The sequence below is a fragment of the Dermacentor albipictus genome, chromosome 1 (genome assembly GCF_038994185.2).
Source record: "Dermacentor albipictus isolate Rhodes 1998 colony chromosome 1, USDA_Dalb.pri_finalv2, whole genome shotgun sequence".
NCBI lineage: Eukaryota > Metazoa > Arthropoda > Arachnida > Ixodida > Ixodidae > Dermacentor > Dermacentor albipictus.
In genome coordinates, this window is record NC_091821.1 from 92753865 (window position 1) to 92780534 (window position 26670).

General features: G+C 45.7%; 1 protein-coding gene across 1 annotated transcript; it reads right to left on the reverse strand.

The window, feature by feature from the left end:
- Window positions 1–7338: 7338 nt before the first annotated feature.
- LOC135902663 (uncharacterized) lies at window positions 7339–23047 on the reverse strand. Its single transcript, XM_065432880.1, has 5 exons — window positions 22968–23047; window positions 20847–20929; window positions 20223–20329; window positions 19985–20124; window positions 7339–8089 (listed from the first exon to the last, which is right to left on the reverse strand). Exons 1-5 carry the CDS (start codon window positions 23045–23047, stop codon window positions 7339–7341), a joined length of 1161 nt encoding a protein of 386 aa, XP_065288952.1.
- Between the last annotated feature and the right edge of the window lie 3623 nt (window positions 23048–26670).

The following is a 26670-nucleotide window of genomic DNA, read 5'->3' on the forward strand; positions in this document are numbered from 1 at the left end:
TGTGAACGGTGAGGTAAGCACAGCACCACTTGTCCATTGGAACGCCTACCCTGCTTAGGTGTTCAGATACCTCTGAAAATCTGGAAGCAAACCGCAACACAGTATGATTGGACAGAAATGACAAAAAGCTGATCATATGGTGTCGTCGCTACAGCTCATCTGAGTAGTTTAGTTTTGTTTAGCTTGATTTTAATTTTATCGTGGTTCTTGTTTGGGTGTCCCAGCTCCCGGCATTGCTCTTAAAAGTCGAATTGCGCGAACTCACCAACTCATCCTAGCTTTATTTTTATTAATTTACGCTAAAGTAACCACGATGCAACTTTTGCTGAACCTTTAAAATGCATTTGTTCTGGCGAGTTGACAACTGTGTGCAGTTTACCGCCGTGACTAATTCGAAAATCTTCTGTTACCAGCAAGGTTATGGCAAGTCTAAGCTAGCTATCAAGCCCGTGTGAAAAGGTGTGAGCGGAAGATATCGCTTTTGAAGATGGTGGAAGGCAAGAGGGAGAAAAAAAAAGATCTCAGTTTTGTTTCATATAGTAGTGCAATCTTCGCAGTCATGATCTCTTACGTCGGGCTTCGCATCAGCGGGAAGATCGGGGTGCCTTAGTGGCCCTTAAGTGTACCTTACGATTCTGAGGATCCAGGAGAATTCTGATACATCTACTGGTGCAGCTCAACAACTCAGTTTCTTCTATTTTTATCAACTGTACCGCAACGACACGCATATCTGCATCGATGTCTCGGTAACTTTCACTGGCTCAGCCGGTGCTATAGTAGTCCCGTCAAAGTGACTGACTATCCGAGCGCCGACTTCACATGCAACTTGGTTGGCGTTCTACAAGACCGAGAAGTACACGGTTAAAGAATGCAGGACTCGGAACACATCTGCGAAGCACCATGGTGACCCGCCGTGGTTGCTTAGTGGCTATGGTGTTGGGCTGCGATCCCGCGACCTCGCGCTGCCGCACGAGGTCGCGGGATCGTATCCGAGTCACGGCGGCCGAATTTCGATGGGGACGAAATGCGAAAACACCCGTGTACTTAGATTTAGGTGAAGGTTCAAGAACACCAGGTGGTCGAAATTTCCGGTATCCCACACTACGGCGTGCCTTAAAATCAGAAAGTGGTATTGGCACGTAAAATCCCATAGTTTAATTAATTTTTGTAGCACCATGACGCGGGTAGTGTCGATAGATCGGGCCGTCTTGAGTGCGCACAAAGGAAAAAAACTCACATATAATAATAAGCTCCGGATCTAGAGACACACTCGACCACCAAAGACAACCGAGTCAAGAGTATCAAGTATGGCATTATGAGCAGCATTGTCACATGATCCTTTTACTTCAAGGAACATAGCGACGGATAGCCTTCTACCGAATTTTTTTTATGCTGAACGTAAGTAATCAAATCGACGATATTGTGAACGGAGCAAGGGAAAAGTCGATAACCGGCGATGGCGTTTGGGTAAGCTATAGAGTAATATGGATAAACTTTGTAGCATTCCAGATACCAGTCCACTCTGGCGAGTATCATTCGTTTCATCACATTCCCTACGCAGCCACTGCATTTGGGCGGAATGACCTGAGCTCAAGAAGACACCTTCTTGCTTTGACGAGTAGTGTCAAGTAGTTGGTCTTCCCTTCTTGCGGAAAGTTGCTATCCTGTTAGGATAGGAATCAACAAGCATATGTACAGACAATTGGGAAAGACCCAACGCCTTATTTTTTTCTGTGAAATGCAGAATACGCCGTAAACGGTACCTGTTTGATAGCGTCCCACTCGGCTCTATTTCAATCATTAGGAAAATAACAAAAGCGTTCTACCTCACTACAATACATAGTTTACAGTAAACAGTGTACTCCTATCACCTATATGAAAAAACACAGCCTTTCAAGGTGAATTTTGAAGCGAGTCACGAAAAAACACCTCGCGCTCCTACGGGAGCACAGGAACCTCGTGCTGCACCACCAACGAAGCACAAGGCATTCGCACAGTGCGGTGAAGGCCGTCAATAGAGATCAGCCCCATGAACTAACCTGGCCAAAAACGTTTCTAGAGAAATTTTGAAATGACGGCGAAATCAATCTCCTCAGATGAGACATCGAAGAAATGCGATTAGTACTAACAAGGCGAGAAATACACACTTGAGCGACACATAATGGCGAGACATGCGAAGGAAACCTTATGTCCCAGAATCTGCATTTATGCTTCTCTATGTGTATTTTGTTCTCGCCAGTTTCATAGGGCAGTGTACGCTAGCACTTCGCTGTGGGAAACTTCGAGAGACCACATGAGCAGTGAAATACAAAATAACGTCGCTATCTTGGGTTTACATTAAGAAACAGAAGTTTCTCAAAGCAGCATACACGTACTCACATTGATGCACCTGGTGGCTAGCACCGGCGCATAGGTGCTTCTGACCGATTCTTCATTCTGAAAACATCAATCCTCCATTATAGAGGAACACCGGTGGCAGTACATGGTGTGAAGGGGTCCGCGCTGTGTTGGCGGTAGTTCTGTGCGTGGTTGCGATTTTATTTTCTCTTTTATTCGAACAAACAGCACAAAAAAGTGTACTGATGCTCTAGGGGTGTAGACCAAAAGCCACAAAAGACTTAAGGGAGGCCTACACCCGTTTCGAAGAGCAGAGAGGCAGCAGGGCGCACATGTTCGGTTCGCGTTACAACCTGCAGCTGACGAAAAAAAAAAAGGTACTTTGCAATAAGTATAGAAAAGTTGACACGGATATGAGCAAAAGTGGTCCCACAGTGTTTACACTATGGGACCTTTTTCTGTACTAAATGTCAATATTCTTGTAGCTACACCAAGTATTCAATAAACTTCAAACTTCAAGTAAAAAGAAGAAAAAAAAGAAGAAAAAGGGTTGAATTTAATAACTACGTGAGGAATTATGTGTTATTACTATTAAAAAGCTTTGGCTGCGCCTGACAACACGCACGTTATCATTTTGACCAGTGTTTCTCCTTTAAAAAAAGTACAAACACTGTAATTCTCTAATTACCTACCCTGCGCGTGTTATACACAGTACCAAGCCTTAAAATTCGTGTCAAGCCTTAAAATCGTGCCAAGCCTTAAAAATACACGTGTGCATTACGAGAATGCAACAAACTTAGTACGTCCTCTTGAGCAACTCATTCCATTTTTTTTTTACTCTGAGTGTAGGGGATTCATTAAAATAATCAATTACCAGCTTTTAAAGCATTGCTTTAAACGCAAAATATTCAATGGAGAAGTTGTTAGTGTGTTGACAAACATAAAATATTTTCCGTGATTATAGCTGCTGTGGTTTCATTTTTCCGGGCTGCAAAGAAAGTGCCCAAGATTTTTTTTAAATACCACGGGACAAGGGACTTGCGTGCAGAGAAATTAGCGCACTTTTAAATTAGGGGGTTTTACGTGCCAAAACCACTTTCTGATTATGAAGCACGCCGTAGTGGAGGACTCCGGAAATTTCGGCCACCGGGGGTTCTTTAACGTGCACTTAAATCTCAGTACACGGGTGATTTCGCATTTCGCCTCCATCGAAATGCGGCCGCCGTGGCCGAGAATTAGCGCCCTCAAGCCAGCCAAAAACGAACGATCGATGCTGCACGCACACCGAAGGCACGAATGGGCTCAAGCAAAGCGTGATAGGTGATGGCCTGGCCTCCAATACATCGCCATCCACCGATAAAACCTCCTCGCCCTTTATGCTATCTGTAAGTGCAAAAAATCTGACAATGCTTCAAAAATTATCATGCGGTATTTATGGCAAAGGCCATGGCGCCATGGTTCCCTTTCATTCATTGGTTTGGCAGATATCTCCGCAAAAGTGGAAGACAGGACCATTACATTCGATCCGCATCTGTTGCTCAAGGCCTGTCATGTTTTCAGTTTGCGTGCAACATGGAACATTCGCTCGTAGCATGTTCGAGGGCACTAACGCAGCAGTACGTAAGCGACTAGTCACGTGGTACATTTAAAGCGCTGCTCTTAGGCGCCCGTTCCTGCGGCGAGTGTCGGCGTCGGCCCTCGACGACCTCGTAACCGAGCGAACGAAGACAGCGAAGGATGAAAGCGCGAACGCGGAGCGCGGATGAAAGACGGCGATAGCGAAGAGCGCCCGAGGAGGAAAGCGGAGGAGGAGCGTGCACCCGAACTATGAGGCGGAGGAGCATGATAGGGCAAAAGCATGATACGAAAAGCAAAGGGCCGCGCAAAACGGGCTTTGCGGTGACAATGGCTACGAGATGGCGCCAGAGTAGCGCGCGTCGTCTGACCATCGATGATGCCACCAATACCATATATGGAAAGAAAGCGCTGCATGAGCGGAGGTCTGTCTGCGACGCCTGTTTTAAATCGCGCCCACGCGCTACTCGCGCGCTGCCTCGCGATGTTCCGATTAGCGAGGTAGTCGCGCTACACTTCGATACACTTGCAACGTGCTGAACAAGATGGATTGTCCGCGCCAGCCAAAATATCGTGAAATCAAAACACGTATAAACTGCGCTCAAATTTCGCATTAGGGAGTATCGTAATCGTCGTTGAATTCTTTCAAATCTGGTGCACTTTTCTCACATGCCGGAAAAATTAAAATCGCAGCAGCTATCATCACGGAAAGAAATTATTTGGGTGTTTGTCGATAGTCCCTACCATTCCTTCATTGGAGATTTTGCGTTTAAAGGAATGCTTTAAAAGTTGGTAAATGATTGTTATTAATTACGCAAACTCATCGAAAAAAATACGCTGAGTTGCTTTAATATAACTGTGAACAATACTAAGTTGGTTGCATTCTCGTAACGCCCACGTGGATGTGTTAAAGCTTAGCCAGAGTTAGCTGAAACAAACTGTATACTTCTTCCTGTTAACTTCTCCAGCTATGAGATAAAGGGGTCATTGTGTCAAACGTTTCCATTATAGCTATTGATAAGAACTGACTTATATAGGTCGAAAGCAGGTATCAGTTTGAGGTCACCAGAAATAGTCTTAATGCGGAAACCACATGGAGCTTTCAGATTAGTCGCCTGTACTCTTTTTTTGTTTTTTTCAGTCTGTAATTTGAGCTAGGTTTGCAACTGTATAGTCATGTCCCAAATTAAATGGATATAGGATTACGTTGAAACGGAAGAAATAAGTATAAACTAACAGCTTAACATGTGATGGGGGAAGTAGAACCCGCCAGAAACCTTTGTCACTGACAGTTTGAAACAAATCTTCGTGACCTAGTCATTCCAATGCATTTTTTTTTTCGCGAAATAGACCTCCAAGACTTTCCACGACAGAAGCAATTTCGACGCAATAGTAGCCAGAAGTGAGATATACGTTATAAACAGCTGTCTTGCTTTTGGCACGAACTGTCACAGTATTTGTTTTTAATAGTTTCATGGTCACTGAGCTTACTGGATTTCAGATGCGCAACTGATCAAGTACATCATTCACTTAATTCATAAGTGCCGGCGAATCCGAAAAAAAAAAAAGCTAGTATCGTCTCCATACAAGCTAAATTTTACATTTTGGTCAATATTCACTAGGCCATTCAGATACATTTAAAGAAAATTAAATTCTGGGATTTTACGTGCCAAACCACGATTTCAATGAGGCACGTCGTAAGGGGGGGGGGGGGTCTACTCTGGGTTAATTTTGATCACCTGGGGTTATTTAACATGCACCTAATCCATAGTACAAGGGCGTTTCCGCATTTCATCCACATCGAAATGGGGCCACCGTTGCCGGGATTCGATCCCGCGTCCTCAGATTTAGCAGCGAAACGCCACCGTAATGCGCCACCAACAACGAGATTCAGTTAAAGAGCACGTACCTTAGAATATTTATCCGGAGAAGCGCCACAATTATATTAAGGCGAGATTTGAAGTATTATTTTTAATTGTGTTTACTGGTGACGCTACTGTAGACATCTACTTCAATAAACTTAAATGTTTGCTCGAAAGTCATAATGACCAAGTTTATTAGGACGATCACTATGACTAATCCAATCAAAAGCTTTGGAATAATGAACAAAAATTCCAAGCAAGTAAAGATTACTTTTGAAGAAGCCCATGATAGTTCCTTTCTGTACAGAAAGAGGGCGCTGTCGGTAGAGCGCTCTTTAGTCAAACCGAGGTGGAAAGACTCAAGCCATAATGTTATGCTTTGTCAAAAGAGAAAAAACAAATACGCGTAATTTGAGCTTCTTTGTGCGCTTGCAAAAAACTACAAAGGATTGACATGATTCTATACTTCGGCATCCTATTTCGATCGCCTCCTTGGAAGACAACAGACACTTTAGCTATACATGAGGACGCCAAGGAAACTTTCCTGGCGAAAATATCAATTTGAGCCCATGTGTTTATATAAGAACAGTGTTACGATTTATAGAATGCGAGTTAAAATGAATTCATTAATTTATATGCGTCCATCTTGACCGCCAACGTCTACTCTGCCTCTTTCTTGCCGCCTTTGATTTGTCTTCCTCGACGGAATATGACATCTATGACGTGTTCGATTGGTTCAATTTGCAAGTCGCGAATGTCACAACACATAATAGATCTTAAATATAGGAAGGCTAGCTTATTTTTGATGCAGTTGTCGGAAAGAAAGGGGCGCCAGTTAAGGGGCATATCTGTCGTTTTCAAAATAACAATCTCTGCATTTTTTAGTACGGAATTTAGGACGCACTGGTGACCGAGAAGTGTCAGCTACTTGTTCTCACAGGTATACTTGGCACGCAACACAAATCTAATGCATGTTTGCTCGTCGTACATACATACATACATTCATTCTGCAAGTCCCTGCCTGTCGTGTTCCAGGGCTTCCGTGAACGAAGATAATAATAATATATGGGGTTTTACGTGCCAAAACCACTTTCTGATTATGAGGCACGCCGTAGTGGGGGACTCCGGAAATTTTGACCACCTGGGGTTCTTTAACGTGCACCTAAATCTAAGTACACGGGTGTTTTCGCATTTCGCCCCCATCGAAATGCGGCCGCCGTGGCCGGGATTCGATCCCGCGACCTCGTGCTCAGCAGCCTAACACCATAGCCACTGAGCAACCGCGGCGGGTGTGAACGAAGAGGCAGACTGAACTTGAAACATGCTTTATGGCATGGCAGCAAGTAACGTGGCAGAATGACAGCCAAGGAATATTAGGACAAAAAACGCACCACAGCCTTGCGGCCAGCGATTATATATACATAGTGGGCGAGGGTGATGTGACCGCGATATGGGCCACGTGACAGAAAGGGAAACGCTATCACACAAGTATGCGTATACAGATATGCGACGTACCCCCCCCCCCCCCCCCTTATTTTGGAAACACCAATATGGCCACAATAGTTTATGGCACACAGCGCTCAGGTGGGTGGCGCTGTCTCTGTGAGTAACGATGTTCGTTAGCAGAGTTTAAAGGCGCCATCGGTTCGCGCTGAATGATCGCCGCCCTGTCGTTACCAGTCGAAGAGTCGGCAGCTGGGACCTGTACCGGGGATTCTTGATGGCTTCTCACGAAGGGTAGATTGAACTCCGTGGTGTTGGTGTTATCCTTGAGGATGTGGTTTTGGTGACGCACCCACTGGAAAGCACCAGGTGGAGTCACTACACTTAAACGGTATGACACAGGTTCCGTACGGGCGAGAACTGTTGCACAGAGCCACTTTGGTCCCAGTCGGAAGTTGCCCACCCGAACATCATCACCTACTCCAAATATTTTCTCACGACGTGGGTGGCGCCTTGTCTGATGAAATTGGCGCTGTGACACTTTGTTCTCGACCGATGGTCGCACCTGGTCTAGTCTGGTCCGTAGGCGCCGTCCCAGGAGCAAGGTGGAAGGAGCTTCCCCTGTCGTAGCATGAGACGTATTACGATACGCCAACCAGAAATCTGCTAGTTCCGCAGTCGCTATCCTCCGATTGGTCTTTCGAAACACTGCCTTCAAGGTTTGGTCAAAACGTTCCGCCAAACCGTTGCTGCTTGCGTGATACGGTGCGGTCCGTAGGTGTCTTATACTCCTTTGCTCGAGGTAGACTTGGAATTGTTCAGAGAATAATAGGCTTCCGTTGTCGGACACCACTGTTTCCGGAAAACCAAATCTGCAAAAAAGTCCATGAATGCATCCGATGGTTGCTTCTTTTCTAAATTATGAGTTTTTGCGTGCCAAAGCCCCTTTCTGGTTATGAGGCACGCCGTAGTGGAGGACTCCGGAAATTCGACCACCTGCGGTTCTTTAACGTGCACCTAAATCAATGTACACGGGTGTTTCCGATTTCGTCCCCATCGAAATGCGGCCGCCGTGGCCGGAATTCGAACCCGCGACCTCGTACTGAGCAGCCCAACACCATAGCCACTGAGCAACCACGGCGGGTGCGATGGTTGCTTCTGAAGTAGTAGTTTGTCATGGGACATACTTCTGGTCATTTAGAATGAGCGTCGACTACCACTAAGTATGAAACACATTTTATGGGACCTGCAAAGTCAACGTGCAGGCGTTGCCATGGACGCGTCGGCCAGGACCAAGGATGGAGCGGTGCTTTCAATGGTAAACTGCGTCTCAGCGCATGTTTGACAAGCCGCAACACATCTATGTCATGGTCGATATTTGGCCACCACACATGCTAACTCTTCTTGCCAACTCCTTCATGCACACCACTCCTGGATGTCCCTCATGCAATTCATCTAGGACAAATTGACGAAACGTTTGTGATACCACAACATGCGTTCCAAGCATGACACAACGTTGATATAAGGAAAGCTCTAGTTTCCTGTAGAAGAATGATTTCAGGTTTGCAGACACATTAGTCGGCCAACCTTACAAAATGTGCTGTACTACTTGAAGAAAAACTGGATCACGCGCGGTTTCTTCTGCGATTTGTTTACTGCAGACAGGCATGCTGTCCAAACGCAAAAGCAAAAAATTTTCTTCGGCCCCATCCCTGCCAGGTTGCTGAAGTGGAAGGAGCGATAAGCGTCCACATTCTGAGCTGAATGTTGATACTGCAAAGAAAAAGAATATGCAGAAAGTGTGACTGCCCAGCCATAGAGAAAGAGATTGCCCAGCGCTGAAGTCTAGAGGCTGCTACCACTGAAATGCCTGTCTTGGGGCCAAATATCGTTTGAAGTGGCTTATGGTCTGTGAGCATGTAAAATTGTAATTTGCGTGTAATGTAATGTAATGTAATGTAATGTTATGTAAAATTGCGTGCGTAAACGTAGTAATGAAACTTCTCGACACCAGACACAAGAGCTGATGCCTCTTTCTCTACTTGGCTATAACCTTCTACAACCTTTGTCAGTGTGCGTGAAACATATACGCTATTGGATGAACTTGCCGACGTGAAATGTGGGACAGAATTGCAGTGCCTATTCCATAGGCGGAAGCATCACACGGTAGCTGCACTGGCCAACTGGGGTTTTAGGGAGTCAAAGTGGACTTTGAAGTTAGCAGTTTGTTTACATGTACCAACGCACTCTGATAAGCGGTATTCCATTCCCAACCTTCAGTCTTGCGCAAGAGCTTGTTCAGGGGAAACAATATAGATGACAGATTCGGAACAAACTTTCCATAGTAATTTGTGAGCCATAGTAGCGACTGCAGTTGCTGCTTATCTGTCGGAGTCGGTGCATTCGTGTTGCGACCAACTTCTCATCTGCCGGCCGAACACGGTCTTTCGTGATCACATGACCCAAGTATTGCAGTTCATCGGAATGAAATCGCACTTGGAAAGTTTTAGGCGCATTCCGCGTTCTGATAGCCTTTCCAGCACTGCTTCAAGGTTAAACAAATGTTCTGCTTCCGTGCAGCCCGTGATCAGTATGTCATAGAGATAATACGTCTTCAGTCCTTTCAGAGCCTTATCCATAATACGCTGAAATACTGCCGTAGCCGACGAAATGCCAAACGGTTGATATGGATTTGCCTGCCTGGGCAAAGCATACATACATACATACATACATACATACATACACACACACACACACACACACACACACACACACACACACACACACACACACACACACACACACACACACACACACACACACACACACACACACACACACACACACACACACACACACACACACACACACACACACACACACACACACACACACACACACACACACACACACACACACACACACACACACACACACACACACACACACACACACACACACACACACACACACACACACACACACACACACACACACACACACACACACACACACACACACACACACACACACACACACACACACACACACACACACACACACACACACACATACATACATACATACATACATACATACATACATACATACATACATACATACATACATACATACATACATACATACATACATACATACATACATACATACATACATACATACATACATACATACATACATACATACATACATACATACATATGAGGACACCCCTGAACACAATGTAGTGCGAATACCTCCAACTGAATAATCACTGTGCATTGAGTGCCTTCTTTCATTATGCAAAAATCTTACCCATACGTGCACGCGGGTCATCATGGTGCTGTCGATGACGTAGCGAGCACAACGCTCGTATAGCTGGTTAAAGCTGGACACATACAGTACGCTGTGAAATGTTATGTTATGTTATGTTACGGAAATGTTATGAGCAAAATAAAAAAACACTAAACGAGCCGGTCTGCTTAAAGTGCCGATCACTTTCTCTCGGTGACATTTCTGCAAATAGGTACCGCCATACATAACTAGCAACGAAAGAGAGTGGGGCACATAGAGGAAAATACGTTTATCGCAGGGTGTAACGCTCCTCATGGTGTGACAAGGCCGGAGGGCTCGAAGTAGCCCTTTCCTATGCACTTCTAATCTTCTACTCAAAAAAGTCGTCGCGTCCCGTCCTTTTCTGTGTCCGCCTCGTTTCCACTTTACTTTTACTAATACTTCGCGTGCACCATAATCGTCGTTAGGGCCTGGAAGATAAAGCCAATACTGGGCGCTCTTTTCTTTTTTAACACTTGCGGCGCGGCTTTAACCATTCTGATAACGCGCTATGCGTTAACGCGTGCAAGAAGCGGCGGGTGAGAGCTGTCAGCGGCTCGGTGGCTTCTTGCGCCCCTTCATTTTGTTCACCGGCACCCAACAACGTCAAAACGCGCCGATCAGTAATCTGCGCTGAAAGGCGTTTCTTTCTTCTCATCCCGTGCAAATGACGCGAGTGGCCTTGTAACCGATATTGTATAGCCGCTTGGTTGAGTCTTCCATTGCGGTGCGTCACCTACATGGCATGACGAAACGTTTTTGGCAGTTATCCCTGATGCGGGCTTTCCTCGCGATACCGTTGATGGCGGGTATGCTGCCACATTCATCATGTAAAAAAAAAATGAAGAATCTAAAACATCCAAATTTGGATGCTTTAGATTCTTCATGTTTTGCTGTTTTTGGGGCTAGAAAGGAGTAGGTAATGGCAGAGAGTTTAACCACAAGAAGGTTTTCCGTTGCTACTTTAGAGCGCTATCACAACACAAATGAAACCAGTTGCTAGGCAAGCTCTTTCACATGTGAAAGTGCAGTGACGTCGTTCCCTGGTTCGTGTGCTACAGTTGCCGCTTCCCAGAATGCAGCTTATGCAAACGCAAGGGGGCGTAGTAAGGGGAGGAGGGGGGGGGGGGGCGTGGGCCCCGAGTGCCAGTTCGCGGGGGGGGGGGGGGGGCATGATTTTGATCGAGGGTTCGATCAAAACACTTTTAGCTTTAGACAAGAAAATAATCTTTAAAGATGAGCAGTGGCGTAGTAGCGGGGCTGGGGAACGTGGGCCTCGGCTGACAGTTGGGGAGGGGGGGGTTCATATATGACTGAAGACGCCTCTATCCGCCGGCTTCACTGGGCGTAAATGGTAAAAGAATGCTCCGGTAAGCAGCAATCCGAGCTCATGTACCCGGTATACCAGATGTGTATAGTGCCGCAGAAGTGTCGGCTGCAACTCGACTGGCCTGGCGTTATCACCATTATGTTCAACGTGTGGTGTGTGCGGTGACATAGAACATTACCTAATGTGCTGTGCTGTGTATAACGCGGAAAGGCGGGTGTTATTCGGGTCCCTCAAGAACGCAGGACTTCCTCACAGTTCGCTTCAGGGCATAGTTTTCCCGCGCGGGAACCGGTTGTGTAGGAAAGAGGTCTTTCGCCTTCTGTTAAATTACCTACAGGACACGGATTTGGCTTCCACATGGTGAACTGAGGAGTGAGCATTTGTAATTGGGAGGTCTGTGTCGGATTACGTGATTTAATTATTTTAAGTGTCGCTACGGTGGAGCAATTGCCGGCAGCAACTGCAAGGCTAATCCCACCAGTAGCCTACAACAACTCAACTCAACTCAACTCGGCTGCAGCTGTATCAACATCCTACGTAATAATTGCACCCCCCGAATATGCGGGCTAAAAAATTTCATTCGCTAAATGGTGTCTGTATCGTTAGTATGCATAGTGTTCCCTTTATCAGTTTTGTATCGTTTGTGTCATTTTTTATCAGTTCTGCGGTGTTGACTAAAAACACTGTCTCTTATAGTCGTAGCTAACCATCTCTTTATCATTTTGTTGTTGTGTGACTTCACGCGACAAATACAGTGTGTTTCAGCAGCACATAATTTTATAAAAAGGTGAATTTTGTGAGCTCCTTTTCCAATATTCTATCAGGTTATGTGTCTTTGTTACCACTAGGAAATCGGTATTGTGCAAAATATGGCAGATAATTAATAAGAATATCTTAAATAACTACTTAATTACCAATTATAGAGGCAACATTGCAATACGGGAATTGAATACCCAAATTCATATTGTTAGCTCAACAAAAACTTCTCTAAACAAAATTGTCTTTGGTGCTAGAGCCTGCAGCACTTTGGCACGGCGGGCGGCCCAGTATGGCAGTACAGAAAGAAATATGAAATAGTGAACCAGTGACGTCGATATCTCCATACTCCCTATTGCAAGTGCATACCCAGACTAGCGCAAGCTTCCGCTGGCACGGGATTCATCTCGGCCTTCTCTTTTTTTGCATGGTGACGCCAGTAATCGACGCCCCCCCCCCCTCCCCCAGCAAAGCGTGCTCTGTTCTGTTCCCAATCTTTTGGCGGTACTGCAGCTCGGATAATCACGTCTGCCAATAGCAGCAAATAAAGACTTTATGGATCAGAATGAAGAGCACTCGTAATTGTCATAGCATTCGCGCCCGCGCAGCAAGGAAGCAGGCGGCGTTTTCTAATACGGAGGGGAGATCAGCGTCACTGACATGCTATTTCATTTTCGTTTGGGTTCAAGGCTGCCCAGAGCCAAACTGCACGCCGTAGTACCTACGACGATTTTTGTGAAGTTGTTGTTGGGCAGCACATGAGACTTCACTTTCGCAAATGCAATATTGACTCTAAAGTCGCTAATTAAAACTTTATTAAAATATGTTTGTTACTTGTGAGCCACATTTTCGACGATGCTGCATCTGTATTGGCTGCGAAGCCTTACACTCTGGCAGCAGATGTGCAAATACGCTTGTCACAAGTTATCACTGCAGCGTCCTGTGTTATTTGGTGCAGAAAATAAAACAGCGTGTATACCTGCTACATTCACGATCTCTGGGAACGAGAGCGAAATTGCAATGAAGATAGGCACTTTTCTCTTCAATTCGTGGAATGGTTTGCTATCGACTGTTTTGTCGACAGAGACGAAGAAATCCCGGGATCCGAGTCATATATCGCTCCGGTGTAAAAATTGGCAGCATTGAAAGCGATAGCAAGGTTTAGCATTGCGCTAGAGCTCTACGTACGATGTTCTAACAATACGCGAGATCGACATGTCGGCGCGACGCAGTGCGCGTGGCAAGTGCTGTGGCGCAGCATAAACAACGCCCTGCCAGCTACCAGACGTCTCACAACACTGACGCGGTGTTAATACCGTAATATTAACTGTGTGGACAGGGATAAGGAAAAAGGTGTTAAACGTAAAGTTAGAGAGGAAGAAAGATCATACTGGATAGGTGCGATGAAGAAGAAGCAAGCTATAAAAATATATTGAACAGGAAAGAGTGAAACGAAAACAAAAGTTTTACAACAATTCAAATGGGAGTGCTCTACTGTTCCTATTAACGGAGATCAGGATCTCTAAGAACAAGGTGCTATAGGAAAAAACTTGCCCAAGATGACTATACTTACATAGCGTGTGGAAATGGCGCAGAAACCATTGGGCATACTTTGTTAGTGTGTCGCAGAATCCATTCAGAAATCAATATGGACATAGGAACATTGTTCGAGGTACTGTGGTGTCTTATTAAGTCTATGGTAGAGAACAGTAAAATCCGACTGGAATATTGGTGTCGCAAAAGCACGCAGCACAAAAAATACATTTTTGGGTAATAAGTTTCTTTCATGGCCACTGATTTATTAAAACTCTAGCCAAGGGTCTTAAAGGCCGATAATAGAAGCAGCAGGATTGTAGATGTGGCGAGCTTGGTGGCATCCACCACCACCCCGTTTCAGAGGCGTCTTTGTGCCCGTGACAAGGCGTAAAACAAAGAGAAGACTACTTATGTCTTCTCTTTCAGTAAGTAAGCATACCATAATTACGCATGAGCCACCGGTTCACACTATCTTGTTTGTACCGGTGAATGCTGCTGATAGTCTCAACCGGCTTAATCGTCAAGCCACGTCTGTGTCTCTTGAGGCCATTGCCCCGGAACAAATCACAGATGTGAGAATCAATGGTCGCAAGAATGTTCTCGCTATCGACGTTACGCAACGTAGTGCACTGGATGTATTGAACAAAGTCAGTGTGTTGGGGGACATCAATGTACACTCATCCACAAAATATTGCGGGGCGCGCGAGCCAACGCCTCCTAGATAGCACAAGGCTGGTGCACTTCGATCCGTGACGTGATCCTACCTTGCCCGACTGCCATAGTATCTAATGGGGACGCTCCCGATCGAGCCGCGGTGGTTTTTGCGCGCCGGCGATATCCGAATGTAGCCGCGAGGTAGCTTTCTTGCGATTGGCGCTGTGGCGGCTTCGACGGGCACAACTATGTGCAGCGTGTTTAGAAGCGTGAACTTGCGCGCGCCGCTGCGGCCGCTTTTTGTCCAGTCATAATCGCTGACGCATAGGTGGTGAACGCAACAAGTCATTTTTTTTTCTACGCTGCACCTTTTCGTGGCCAATCTTTGTTGTTTATTTCTTGTTACGAACGGGGCGTTCTCCCGCAGAAGAGCGTGGCAGGAAAGGCGCTCCATAGAAGGAGAGAGGCAAGACGAAAATGAGCTCTTGATTTCCGTTGTATAAACGAAGTTTTGCCCGTCGAAGCCGCCGCAGTGCCAAATGCAAGAGGGGCACCTCGCGGCTGAATTCGGATATCGCCGGCGCGCAAGGAGGAAGCGCGGAAACATGCGCGCTTGCCGTCTCGGTGGGACGCGCATGCGTGCAGGCGTCGGTCTCGACACCAGGGTTTCCCGCTAGCAGGGGAGGAGGGTCGTTCCGCCACGCGCTCGCGCGCCCCGCAATATTTTGTATGCGAGTGTACGCTCTTACATACCAGATAGCAAGGACTCTACGGTAGGTGTTATTTACGATGTCGACACTTCCATCGGCGAAAGTTTGAAGTTTGAAGTTTGAAGTTTATTACAATTTTGACAATACAAGATTGTCATGGCGCCGGAGCAAAAGGCGAGACTATACACGCCTGACTAGGCCCCTGGCGCCACGAGCACAGCAGACAACAGTGCAAAAAATATATACATATATACACATAATACACACATAATACACACATATACATACTTATGTATACGAATGTTACAATTATACATACAAGAAATCATTGCAACACAATAAGTATAAATAATGAAAATGAAGAAATAAAGTGCGTACAGAAAGATACAGGAAGGCAAAAAGGCCACATGGGAACAAAAAGTCTTGCAACGCATGAAATTGCATATCAGTCGAAAAAACAGGAAATAAATTACAAAAAACAGGTGTCATTTGTTGGAAAAATACAGTTTTGATTTCTTTCTGAATATTGAAATGGTTGAGGAATCTTGCATGATATCAAATAAAGCATTCTCATCATTAAATAAATTAGGAATCTGCCACTGTAAAAGCTGATTGCCGTAGTTTGTTCTAGTTTTTACCTTAGTAAAGTTCCTAGCTCTTAAGGTGTAGTTAGTTGTGGTATTAGTATATATAGAAAAAAAGTTCTCACGATTGCTTATGAATTCTAAAAAAGCTTTTTCGGATAACTTTTGTTTATACAGACTAGCGACACTCAAAATACTGTTCTGGTGAAAGTACTCAGAGGTATGTTCGTACATCGATAGGTTATTAATAATACGAACACACTTCTTCTGCATTCGGAATAGAGTTTCCAAGTTAGCCTTAGAAGTGACGCCCCAGATAAGTAGACAATAGTGGAGTCTAGAATGGATAGTAGAAAAGTATAACTGACGTTTAAGTTTTAAAGGTAACAGCGTGCGATGCTTATTGAGCATACCAATTAATTGTGCTATGCTACGTTTAATATAACTTACGTGATGCGTCCACCGTAGATTTTCATGGAAGAGTACACCCAAGAACTTGTACTGGGAAACCCTTTCAAGTGGTTGCGATTGAAATATTAAAGAAGATGCGAACTTAACTGGTTTGTTAATAGGAGTAAAAACAATATACTTTGTTTTTTTAACATTTAGGCTCAACTGATTAGCCGATAGCCACACTGAAAGGGAATTTAACCAGTTGTTAATAAGAGGAATTAGAGTAGAGATGTTATCAGAGCAGAAAAAAACGTTTGTATCGTCGGCATATAATACAATATCGGGTGTTCCTGGTATTGCCACGATATCATTGATATAAAGAAGGAAAAGCGTAGGACCTATAATAGAACCCTGCGGGACGCCGTACCTAACGTCTGCTAAATCTGATTTTATGCTGTTGATTTCCACAAATTGGGAGCGGTGCGATAGATAGCTACGCAGTAAGTCGAAAGCAATGCCTCTAATTCCATAAAAGGGTAATTTAGAAAAAAGTATGTCATGTTTAATTGAATAAAATGCTTTATTGAAGTCTAAAAATAAGCCTATCGTGTATTGTTGGTTTTCTATATTGGTAACAATTTTATCACGTATTTCAAGTAACGCAGATTCAGTGGATTTACCCCTTTGAAAGCCGTACTGATTCGGGGATATAAGGTTATGCTTTTGCATGTGTCCAGTTATTCTAGAATTTAAGGCTTTTTCAATAATTTTTGAAAAAACTGGAAGTATTGATATCGGCCGGTAATTACTGATGCAATCAGTTGCGCCACCTTTATGCAAGACGACGATCCTAGCAATTTTCATGTTATCCGGAAATGTGCCTGTAGAAAACACAATATTTGTTATGTCACAAAGAACACTGCATAATAAATCCGCGACTGCTTTAATTGGTGCTATTTTAATACCGTCATAACCACAAGAAGAGCTGTTCTTTAAATTGCTAATAATGTGTGCTATTTCTGTAGGTGTAACAGGACGAAGATACATAGTATTTAGCAAACTGGTGTTAATATAGTCCTTAAAGTTGTTGCTAACTTCTGAGTCAAAGGAGCCAAAGCACAAGAACTGCTGATTGAATACTTCCGCGAGGGATTTACCACTTAGCACTCTATCGCCGTACGTAAGTTCCTGGGGAATGCTATTTTTTGTGTGCCGTAATAGGTCCTTTAGAGTTCGCCAAGTTTTCTTAGGATCATAAAGAATGTCCGTAAATTTGTTAGCGTAGTAATCAACACGTGACTTTTTTATGTCGGCATTAAGCCTGTTCCTGACCTTCTTATATTGCTTAAAAATTTCTGCGTCCTTATATTTCAGAAAGTTGCTGAAGAGCTTATCTCGTGCTTTCATTCTCTTGACTAAGTCGTAGGTAACCCAGGGTTTCCTCGCTTTCTTAAACTTTCTAACAGTTACCAAAGGAAAAGAATGTTCGTAAATTTCAATAATTTTCTCGAGAAAACTGTTGTATAAATGGTTTGAATCAGATTTATTTTTATCTAGAATTTCATTCCAGTTTACAGATGCAATATTTTGACGGAAGTTATCTATCGCGCGATTAGTTATCATCCGCGTAGTTTTTGTCGAGTTTTCTATGGTAACCTGTGGAAAGGTGCGCTTAGGAATGAAGCAGAACAAAGGTAAATGATCACTGATTGCACTTACAAGCACTCCCGCTTTCACGTCACTTTCATCATGATTAGTCAGACACAAATCAATCAAGGTTTCACTGGATGCAGAGATGCGAGTAGGCAGAGCAATATTGTTTGAAAAGCCATACATTGACAACAGGTCGACAAAATCATTCACTGATGTGTTAGCAGGTTGTAACAAATCAATGTTAAAGTCACCCAAAATTACAACAGGCATTTTCAGTGACGACAGAGAATCAAGCAATGTTTCAAACCGACGGAAAAATTCAACCAGAGACCCAGCGGGAGGCCTATAAACAACCCCAATTATGAAAGTTCTACATCTGACAAAAAGAAGTTCGTAGTTGGACAACATAGCACAGTGTTCAGCCATTACTTCGTAATGAATAGCGTTTTTTATGTATAAAGCAACCCCACCCCCTTTTTTACTACACCTGCTCAAGCATTCACGTTTGTAGCCATTGATTTCGATTGCATCTTCAGCGGTATTGTACCAAGTTTCCGTAAAGGCCAAAATATCAAACTCAAAGCCTAAGGACATTAGGAATGTGTTTAATTGGTCCTCTTTGTTCCGTAAACTCTGCGCGTTTAAATGATAAAAGGAAAAGAACTTCGAATGCTTACTCTCCTCAGAAGCAAAATCGCGAAAAGAAACGAGATCGAGATAAGACTTAGAACATGAAACCGCCATGGGAAAGAATAAAGTTTATCAAACATTGCCGGAAGCGTTAACATTAAACCATGTTCGCGAGGTCACTTTCTTGGCAAATTCGAATGACACTGTCTCCGCTATTCTTTCGTGCAAAAACATGACCATTCTTTTGCCACACGAAGCAGTACTTCATTTCTTTTCCCTTCATTTGCGCTAGCCACAAAAGCCTTTTGTTCATCGCAGTTAGATTATCAAAAATTCGCAAGTCTGGTGCTTTCTCCCGAAGACGTGAGCGACTTTGCATCCACCGTTCCTTCAACATGACAGATCGAAAGCGAGCTATCACTACAGGTTTTTTACCAGCACGTGGATGCAGCCGATGAAGGGAATCAAGGTCAGAGTCTGATAGCTCGGGAAGCTCGAGCGTACGTGCCAGACAGTTCATCTTATCAAGAAGGTTTTCATTCTCTTCTTTTTGCATACCGTGAATCTCGATGTTTTGTCGGCGACTGTACTGCTCCAATTCATTTAACTGAGCTTTCACTTCGAGGGCATTTGGAGAAGTTTCAGACTCCAAATGTTCAACACGCTTCCTCAAGGCCGCAATTTCAGTACCCTGACTGTCAGTCTTCTTAAGTATTTCGTCATACTTGTCAGAAAGCATTTGGATAGATGCCTCAATGCCACTGATGCCTTTGACAGCCTCGGGCAAGGCGTCCACTTTGGCCACAAGTGGAAGAAGCGATAATACATTTGCATTGAGTTGGTTAAGCTTACATTCAAGTCGTTGACTTTCAGACATATTGGATGAGGCACCGCCCCTTTTTTCATTTGTTTGACATGTTGCGCACTTCCAAGAATTTTTCAAGGAATCGCCTTTACTGCGAAAAGAAGACCCAGTAATCCCAGAACATTTACCAACATGGTATGAATATTTACAAACTGTACACACAAGGGGTATTTCATCGGGCCGAATGTCTCCATTACACGCCAAACATTCAGTCATAATAACAGTGGACAATGATTAACTATAGGCAATGATTAACTATAGGCACAGCAGCAGCAGGGAACGTCAGGAGGTTAAGAGCGAGTTCGAAGCAAAATAACACCAACCTGCAACAGTGGCAAAGCAAGTACGTGAGAAGCGATGCTGCGTGCCGTCCACTGCCACTGCTGTGCCCGAAAAGCGAAGAATCCAGGATCCGCCTGTCCTTTTTATGTCCGCCGTCCTCAGGTCCGTCACGTGGTAGCAGCTGAAATCGGGGCGGTGGTCCAAATTATCGCCACGATGACGTAACAGCTGGATTGACGGCCGCACGTTGTATTTCTGCAACAGTGGCAAAGCAAGTACGTGAGAAGCGATGCTGCGTGCCGTCCACTGCCACTGCTGTGCCCGAAAAGCCTGCTGTGCCCGAAAAGTGACTTTCCGATTCTCATCAAGCCGGTGACGGAAGGTCACTTATATTGCAAGCCCGTCGTCTTAGCAATTCACGATGTGTAAGACTTGTTTTCAAAGAAGACATCTTTCAATTACAAGTCAAAGTTGGTCATTTTCGACATGCAGTACCAAGACCACTTCAGTGCCGGAACTGCTGTAAGATGGGACACGTCAGCGCTGTTTGTACAAACTCTGCCGTGTACTCGCGATTCTCAGAGTCACACAGTACAGACGCCTGCCATGCAGAACATGGCAAGTGCGGCTATTGTCACGGCCCTTACCACGCGTCTTCAAAGGATTGCCCAAGCATGCAGACGGAGATGGAAGTGTTGAAGCAAATGGTGAGAGACGATTTCCCCCACACAGGAGCTACTGCCAAGGTACGATGTCGGCGCTCTCGTCGCCGGAGACCTTGTAGCAAACCTGTAGCCGAAGCTAGGAATGTTCCTCTCCCACGGACGGTCCACCCACCAGCACAATCGCCCACCAATGCCAGCAACAAGCACCCTGAGAAGGACACAAGTATCATTGGCCCACCTGACGAGTGGCCAGTGCTGCCGTCGATAAACCCGCCAGCAGAGTTGCAACATCGCTTGTCCAAGGACCCTTTTGGAACAAGCCTGTGGCAACAATCAATATAAGGAGGTCACAGCCACAGTAAAAGCCCTCAAGAATAGCTTTCGAGTGCTCCTAACTAGCATTCGCACTACGGCTGCTCATAGTGCACTTGAAATATTGGATGCTCTAAATCCGGTGCTGTCAAGTCTGGAGAAGCACCATGGCTCCTCCTCTGCAGCCCTTCCATAAAGAAGTCAAAGAAGCTTCAGTTTTCCAGTGGAATGCCGGAGGCCCTAAACCCCGCATGTCGGTTATTCGGCTATCTGTATATAAGAATCGGTTTCCGATGATCGTCATTTGCGAACGCCGCCTTCACAATGCCATATGATTATCTAGCTGCGAAGTTTTCAAGTCTGCTACCTGTAACGACCACAGTAAAGTCATCATTTATATCAGGTGCGAGCTTACCTATATTGAGCATCCAGTAACACCTGATGATAACAACCAATACGTGTGCCCCACAGTAAAACGCAATAACCTCACTTTCACGCTAGTAAGTGCGTATATTTCACCTTCAAAACGTTTTGACACGGCGAGATTAAGCGCTCTAATATCAGCGACACATGGGCCGTGGATTGTCACCGGCGATTTCAGCGCTCATCACCCACTATGGGGAAGCCAGACGATGGATCATCGGGGAAGACGAGTTTTCTCCTTTGCGTCAGATCATGAACTGTATTGTGTAAACGACGGCTGTCCTACGTTTTTACGGGGACTGACATATAGGAACTGCCTAGAACTGACGTTTGTGTCACACAGCCTTAATAACAAGGTGCAGTGGTTGCGGATAATTAAATCCATGGAAGTGACCATATTGCCACCTATATAGATATCAAGGGTCCAGGTAAGTCACACATCACCGTTTCTTCACACATTGACTGATCAAAACACAGGTCACTCACAGAGAAGCGGTATCAGGAAAATGATGAAGGTTTTCTTGAAAACCTAGAAGGCATAATCAAAGCTGCTACTCAAAACGCCGCCTCTAATTTTACACCTTTATCACAGTTTTGCAAATACGAAGCTGAATCGGAGCGGTTTCGAACAATCCGTCGTCGTGCCGAACGACGGTATAGGCGCACAAAATCCATTTACGATTTCAGGGAGGCGAGACGGCTCGGAAGAAGATTCAGCGCCGAATCAATGTACTCCAGTCTCTAAGATGGAAATCTCTATAAGAGTCGCTTGATCCACACAGGCCTCTGTCTCAAATATGGAGAATTCTCCGCGGCCTACGAACATTACCACATCAACATCGCCCCTTCAAATGCCTTGCTTTCTACCAAGGTCGTCGCGAAATTGAAGTAGCAGAAGACTTCTGCGCGAGAGTTGCCGGTAAGAGGTCCGGGTTCACTGCGAGTAATCTAGGAAACGCACCGATGTCACGAGATTCCCGGATAGACAGTCTGTTCTCTGTAGAGGAGCTTCAAGCAGCTTAGGCAGTATGCAGGCGTTCCTCATCTCCTGGATCTGATGGTGTCACCTACATGGCCCTATGTAACCTCGCTCAAACAGCTCGGCGTGTCCTTCTAACCGTGTAGAAGGACTCGTGGTGCAACGGATTGGTTCCTCATTCGTGGAAGTCCAGCCGGCTCGTTCCCATACTCAAATCAGGCAAATCTCCCCTGAACCTGGCCTCCTGTGGCCCCATCGCACTAGCCAGCTGTTTTTGAAAGGTGATGAAGAGCATTGTACTGACTCGCCTAGAGTGCAACCTGGAGCATAACGAGATATACCCTGATGCTATGGCCGGATTTCGGCGTGGACGGTCTTCTGTAGACAATGTGATTGACCTTGTCTCGTCTGTGCAGTAACCAAAAAAATCTTAAAGAGATTATCTGCGTCGATTATCTTGGGCGTAAGAGGCTCATACGACAATGTATCGCATGAAGCTATTCTGGACGCCTTGGGGAACATAGGATTGGGGGGGGGGGGGGGGGCTTGTCTACCAATGGATTTACAGTTATTTGAAGGGCAGAACCTTCTTTGTACAGACAGAAGATGGTACAACAATGCACTACTGTACTTGTCGCGGTGTGCCTCAAGGTGGAGCCCTGAGCCCCACTCTCTTTAACCTTGCGCTCATCGGCGTTGTAGATGTACTTCCACGGTCCGTGCATATGTCAGTATACGCAGACGACATCTGCATCTGGGCATCAGGGTTGACGCGTCTACACGTACGTGCCAGGCTTCAGAGAGCTGCTGCACTGACGTCAAACTACCTTCAAGAGCAAGGTCTAGAGCTGTCATCTGAGAAGTGCTGCCTGATTGCCTTCACGCGCAAGGCGATGGGCCCATACGTCCTTAAAATCAATGGACACGCTATTAGTTATTAGAAGAACCATCACTTTGTGGGAGTAATAATAGATCGCGATCTATCCTGGAGCCTTCATATTGCCTACATGAAAAGTCACCATGATCACCCATGTGCTGAGATTTCTTGCGGGAAAATCGTGGGGTGCATCTTTACGAGCCATGCTTCAACTTTACACCGCACTTTTCCTAGGGTTCATGCGCTACAGCTTACATGTGCTGGGCAGGACCCGAAGAACAAACGTGCACGTCCTCCAGTCGGTTCAAGCTCAAGCACTGAGAATATACCTTGCCACTGTGGTCGTCACACGTGATCACCCAATTGCAACATATATTCGCGTCTATGCCTTAAGAATGCACATCAGGCATTTCGCCCGGACTCCATCACACCATCTCGCCTCACTTCTTGCTTCTAGGCCACACTCTGCATTCAGCGATATTATTGCTTTGCATCGTGCAGTGCTTCCCTCGAACTTCATGTCTGCAGTAAGACCACCATTATTGTTGTGGTGCCTACATCCCCTCGAAGCCCTCCTAACCATTCCTGGAATCCAAAAGAAAACACAGTTGTCACTTTTAGCCCTACAACAAGCCACACTACTGCTCCGGCATGAGAAACACAGCGAACGCCATCACATTTGCACGGATGGTGCAGTTTTTTCTGCAAGCTCAGCAAGTTTATTCCCGCAAAGTCCGTCACCATAAAGTTCAAGACATCGCATTTTACATCATCGACAGCTGCAGAACTCGCCGTCCTCCGTGCTGCTCTAGAGTTCGTAATTGAAGAACCATCACCTAGCATGACCAATCTTCTCCGACTACAAGGGCGCTCTCCAGGACATTATGTGGCTATTTCGCCATGTACTGAATGAGCAATTAGTCACTGACCGCGACGCAATAGAGAAAAAACACAACATAGCATATCAGTAGGTACCGGGTCATTGCGGTGTCTATGAAAATGACCGTGCAGATGAGGCCGGCTAATCTGCTCATGATGGTCCCCACTGTGTAGCTATACCATTATCCAGAACAGACGCAGCTACAGGGCTTCGTTCACTCGCACGTGAGCTTACACTTGCACAGTGGAACTCGACGGAGTTTACCAACGCTTGTCTCCACAACTTGGATCCGAATCTACGGCTCCACCTTCCGTCGGGACTACCTAGAGCTGAGGAGACGCTTCTGTGCCTCTTGTGGCTTGGTGTGGCCTTCACGAATGCGTACTCATTTTGGATCGGAATGGCCAACAGCCCTACATGTGACAACTGTGGCTGCGAGGAAATAATCCCCCAACTTCTCTGTGAGTGTCCCCGCTTCAGTGCGCCCCGTAACGAACTTTGCAGAGTGCTAGATAGTCTTGACAAACGCCCTTTGTCGGTGGAAAAGGTCCTGGGACACTGGTCGAGACAGTCCTCACCACAGAAGGCTTTGAAAGCGTTGTTGCGCTTCTTGCGGAGGACTGGTTTTAGAGAGAGACTTTAAGCAGTGTCGCATTCCCCTTTCCTTTTTTCTCATTTATTTTAGCGCTTCTTTCTATATTTGCTTTTTTGTAATATCTCCTTTCTATTATATTTTATTCCCCTTAACCCCAGCCGGTCTGAGAACTGGCTAACCTGTCTGTCCTTCTGTCTCCTCCTCCTCCTCCTCCTCCTCCTCCTCCCTCTCTCCCTTCCCCCAGTGTTGGGTAACCAACCGGGCTCATTACTGGTTAACCTCCCTGCCTATCATTTATCATTTTCTCCCTCTCTCTCTCAAATATCCATCCATGAAGAACGCCGCCAGCGGCGTTGCAGGCGTTGCACTTCGATATGCACGAGTCGTTTGTCAGAGGCCAATAAAAGAAATAAATAGTTTTATCTTGAGCTCTCTATTGTCCGTTCCGCTCAGACCGGTGTATGCACCACAGTGTGGTACGCACACAACTGTTCAGTACGTACGTTAGTGTTTGTGCGTGCAACGCTTACATCAGCAGCGGAAGACAGAGCGCTGCCCTAGTTTCGCTGCAGAGCCAATTGAGGAGAGCGTGACGGTACGTCCACTCGGACTCGTAGTTTTAGCTCCCGAACACGCTGCATATCGCTCGCGTCTCCGCGACAGCACGACGACAGCGACGGTGTGAACGCGACTCGACTGTCCGTATAAACGCTATCGCATGCAATAAAAGGAACGTTTCAGTGTTCCTGTGTGTATGTGTATGTGTGCACTATTAACACAAAAAAGAGGAAATGTGCAAGAAATTGAATAAGAAAGAATAAATGTACAGGCCAGTTAAATTGGTTAAAGGAATGGCGCCACTCTCGCCTCTTGCGTTCACATTTCGCTGCGCCGACGCGCAACATATGGACGACGAGTGACAGCGAGACCATTTGGCACGCGCTCGCGTGTTCCCTTTCGTAAACATCACGATAGGCACGGGTGAACTAACTTGATGTGTACGGTAGTAAAGCGCGAAGCGTGGTGTATCCTTTTGAGTGAGTCATATTTACTCATTATGTGCACGTGCATATGCAGCCTCGCTAAAACACACTGCTTTCGCATTCCCGTGCTACCTTCGCGTAACTACGCTGTTTTTGCCCGGGTAATGAATGTGTGTACTTGGCATGAAAGTTACTTTTGTGTTTTGCGCAGGAAAAAAAGCGTGGCGTTGCGAAGTAAGTGGGAGCTGTGGCCAACGACGCATTACGGCTTAAGCAGGCGTCGACCAAACTGTAACACGGCCGCACCGCGTGCGACGGCATGCGCGCCTCTCGTCAAGGCGCACCCAGTTGCGTTCATCAACTGCCAGCCTGCTCGTTCGCTCAATTTGGGCACATCCGAGCGAGTATCGCAGTGGACGGACACGAGGCACAGATTCTGCTTCCAAGTATGCTTCAATAAGCCATCGAGACAAACGGCCGAACAAAGACAGATATAAAGCTATTCTTTCTTTTTCCAGAAGCGATATAAAGGTCTAGGGCCGTATTTTCGAATATTTCATTTCATTTCTCATCATTCTCGCCCTTCGTCATTGGCTCCGACTATTGCGTTGTGCTGCTGAGCTTGGAGGTCGCGGATTCGATTCCCACCCGCGGGGGCAGCATTTCGATGGGGGCGGCCACAAGGCAACTCTGCTCGTTCACTTAGATTTAAGGGCACGCTAAACAGTCCCAGGGGGTGAAAAATTAGTCCGCAATACCCCACTACGGAGTTCCTCAAAATCAGAATCGTGGTTTTGGTACGTAAGGCTACCAGAATTTAATTTATCAATTTAATAGGCTCGGACACAACTTTCCCGCTGCCGCGCCGCTGTTATCGCTGGGATCGGCCACTCAGCGCGACGCGTGATAACGAAAGAATATAAAATGGAATGGAAAGTTACAAACTAGCTTCTTCCCTTATACGCGTCGTCTCCTCATTGCCCAGAAGCGACGGAGCCCACCACCTCCGATAA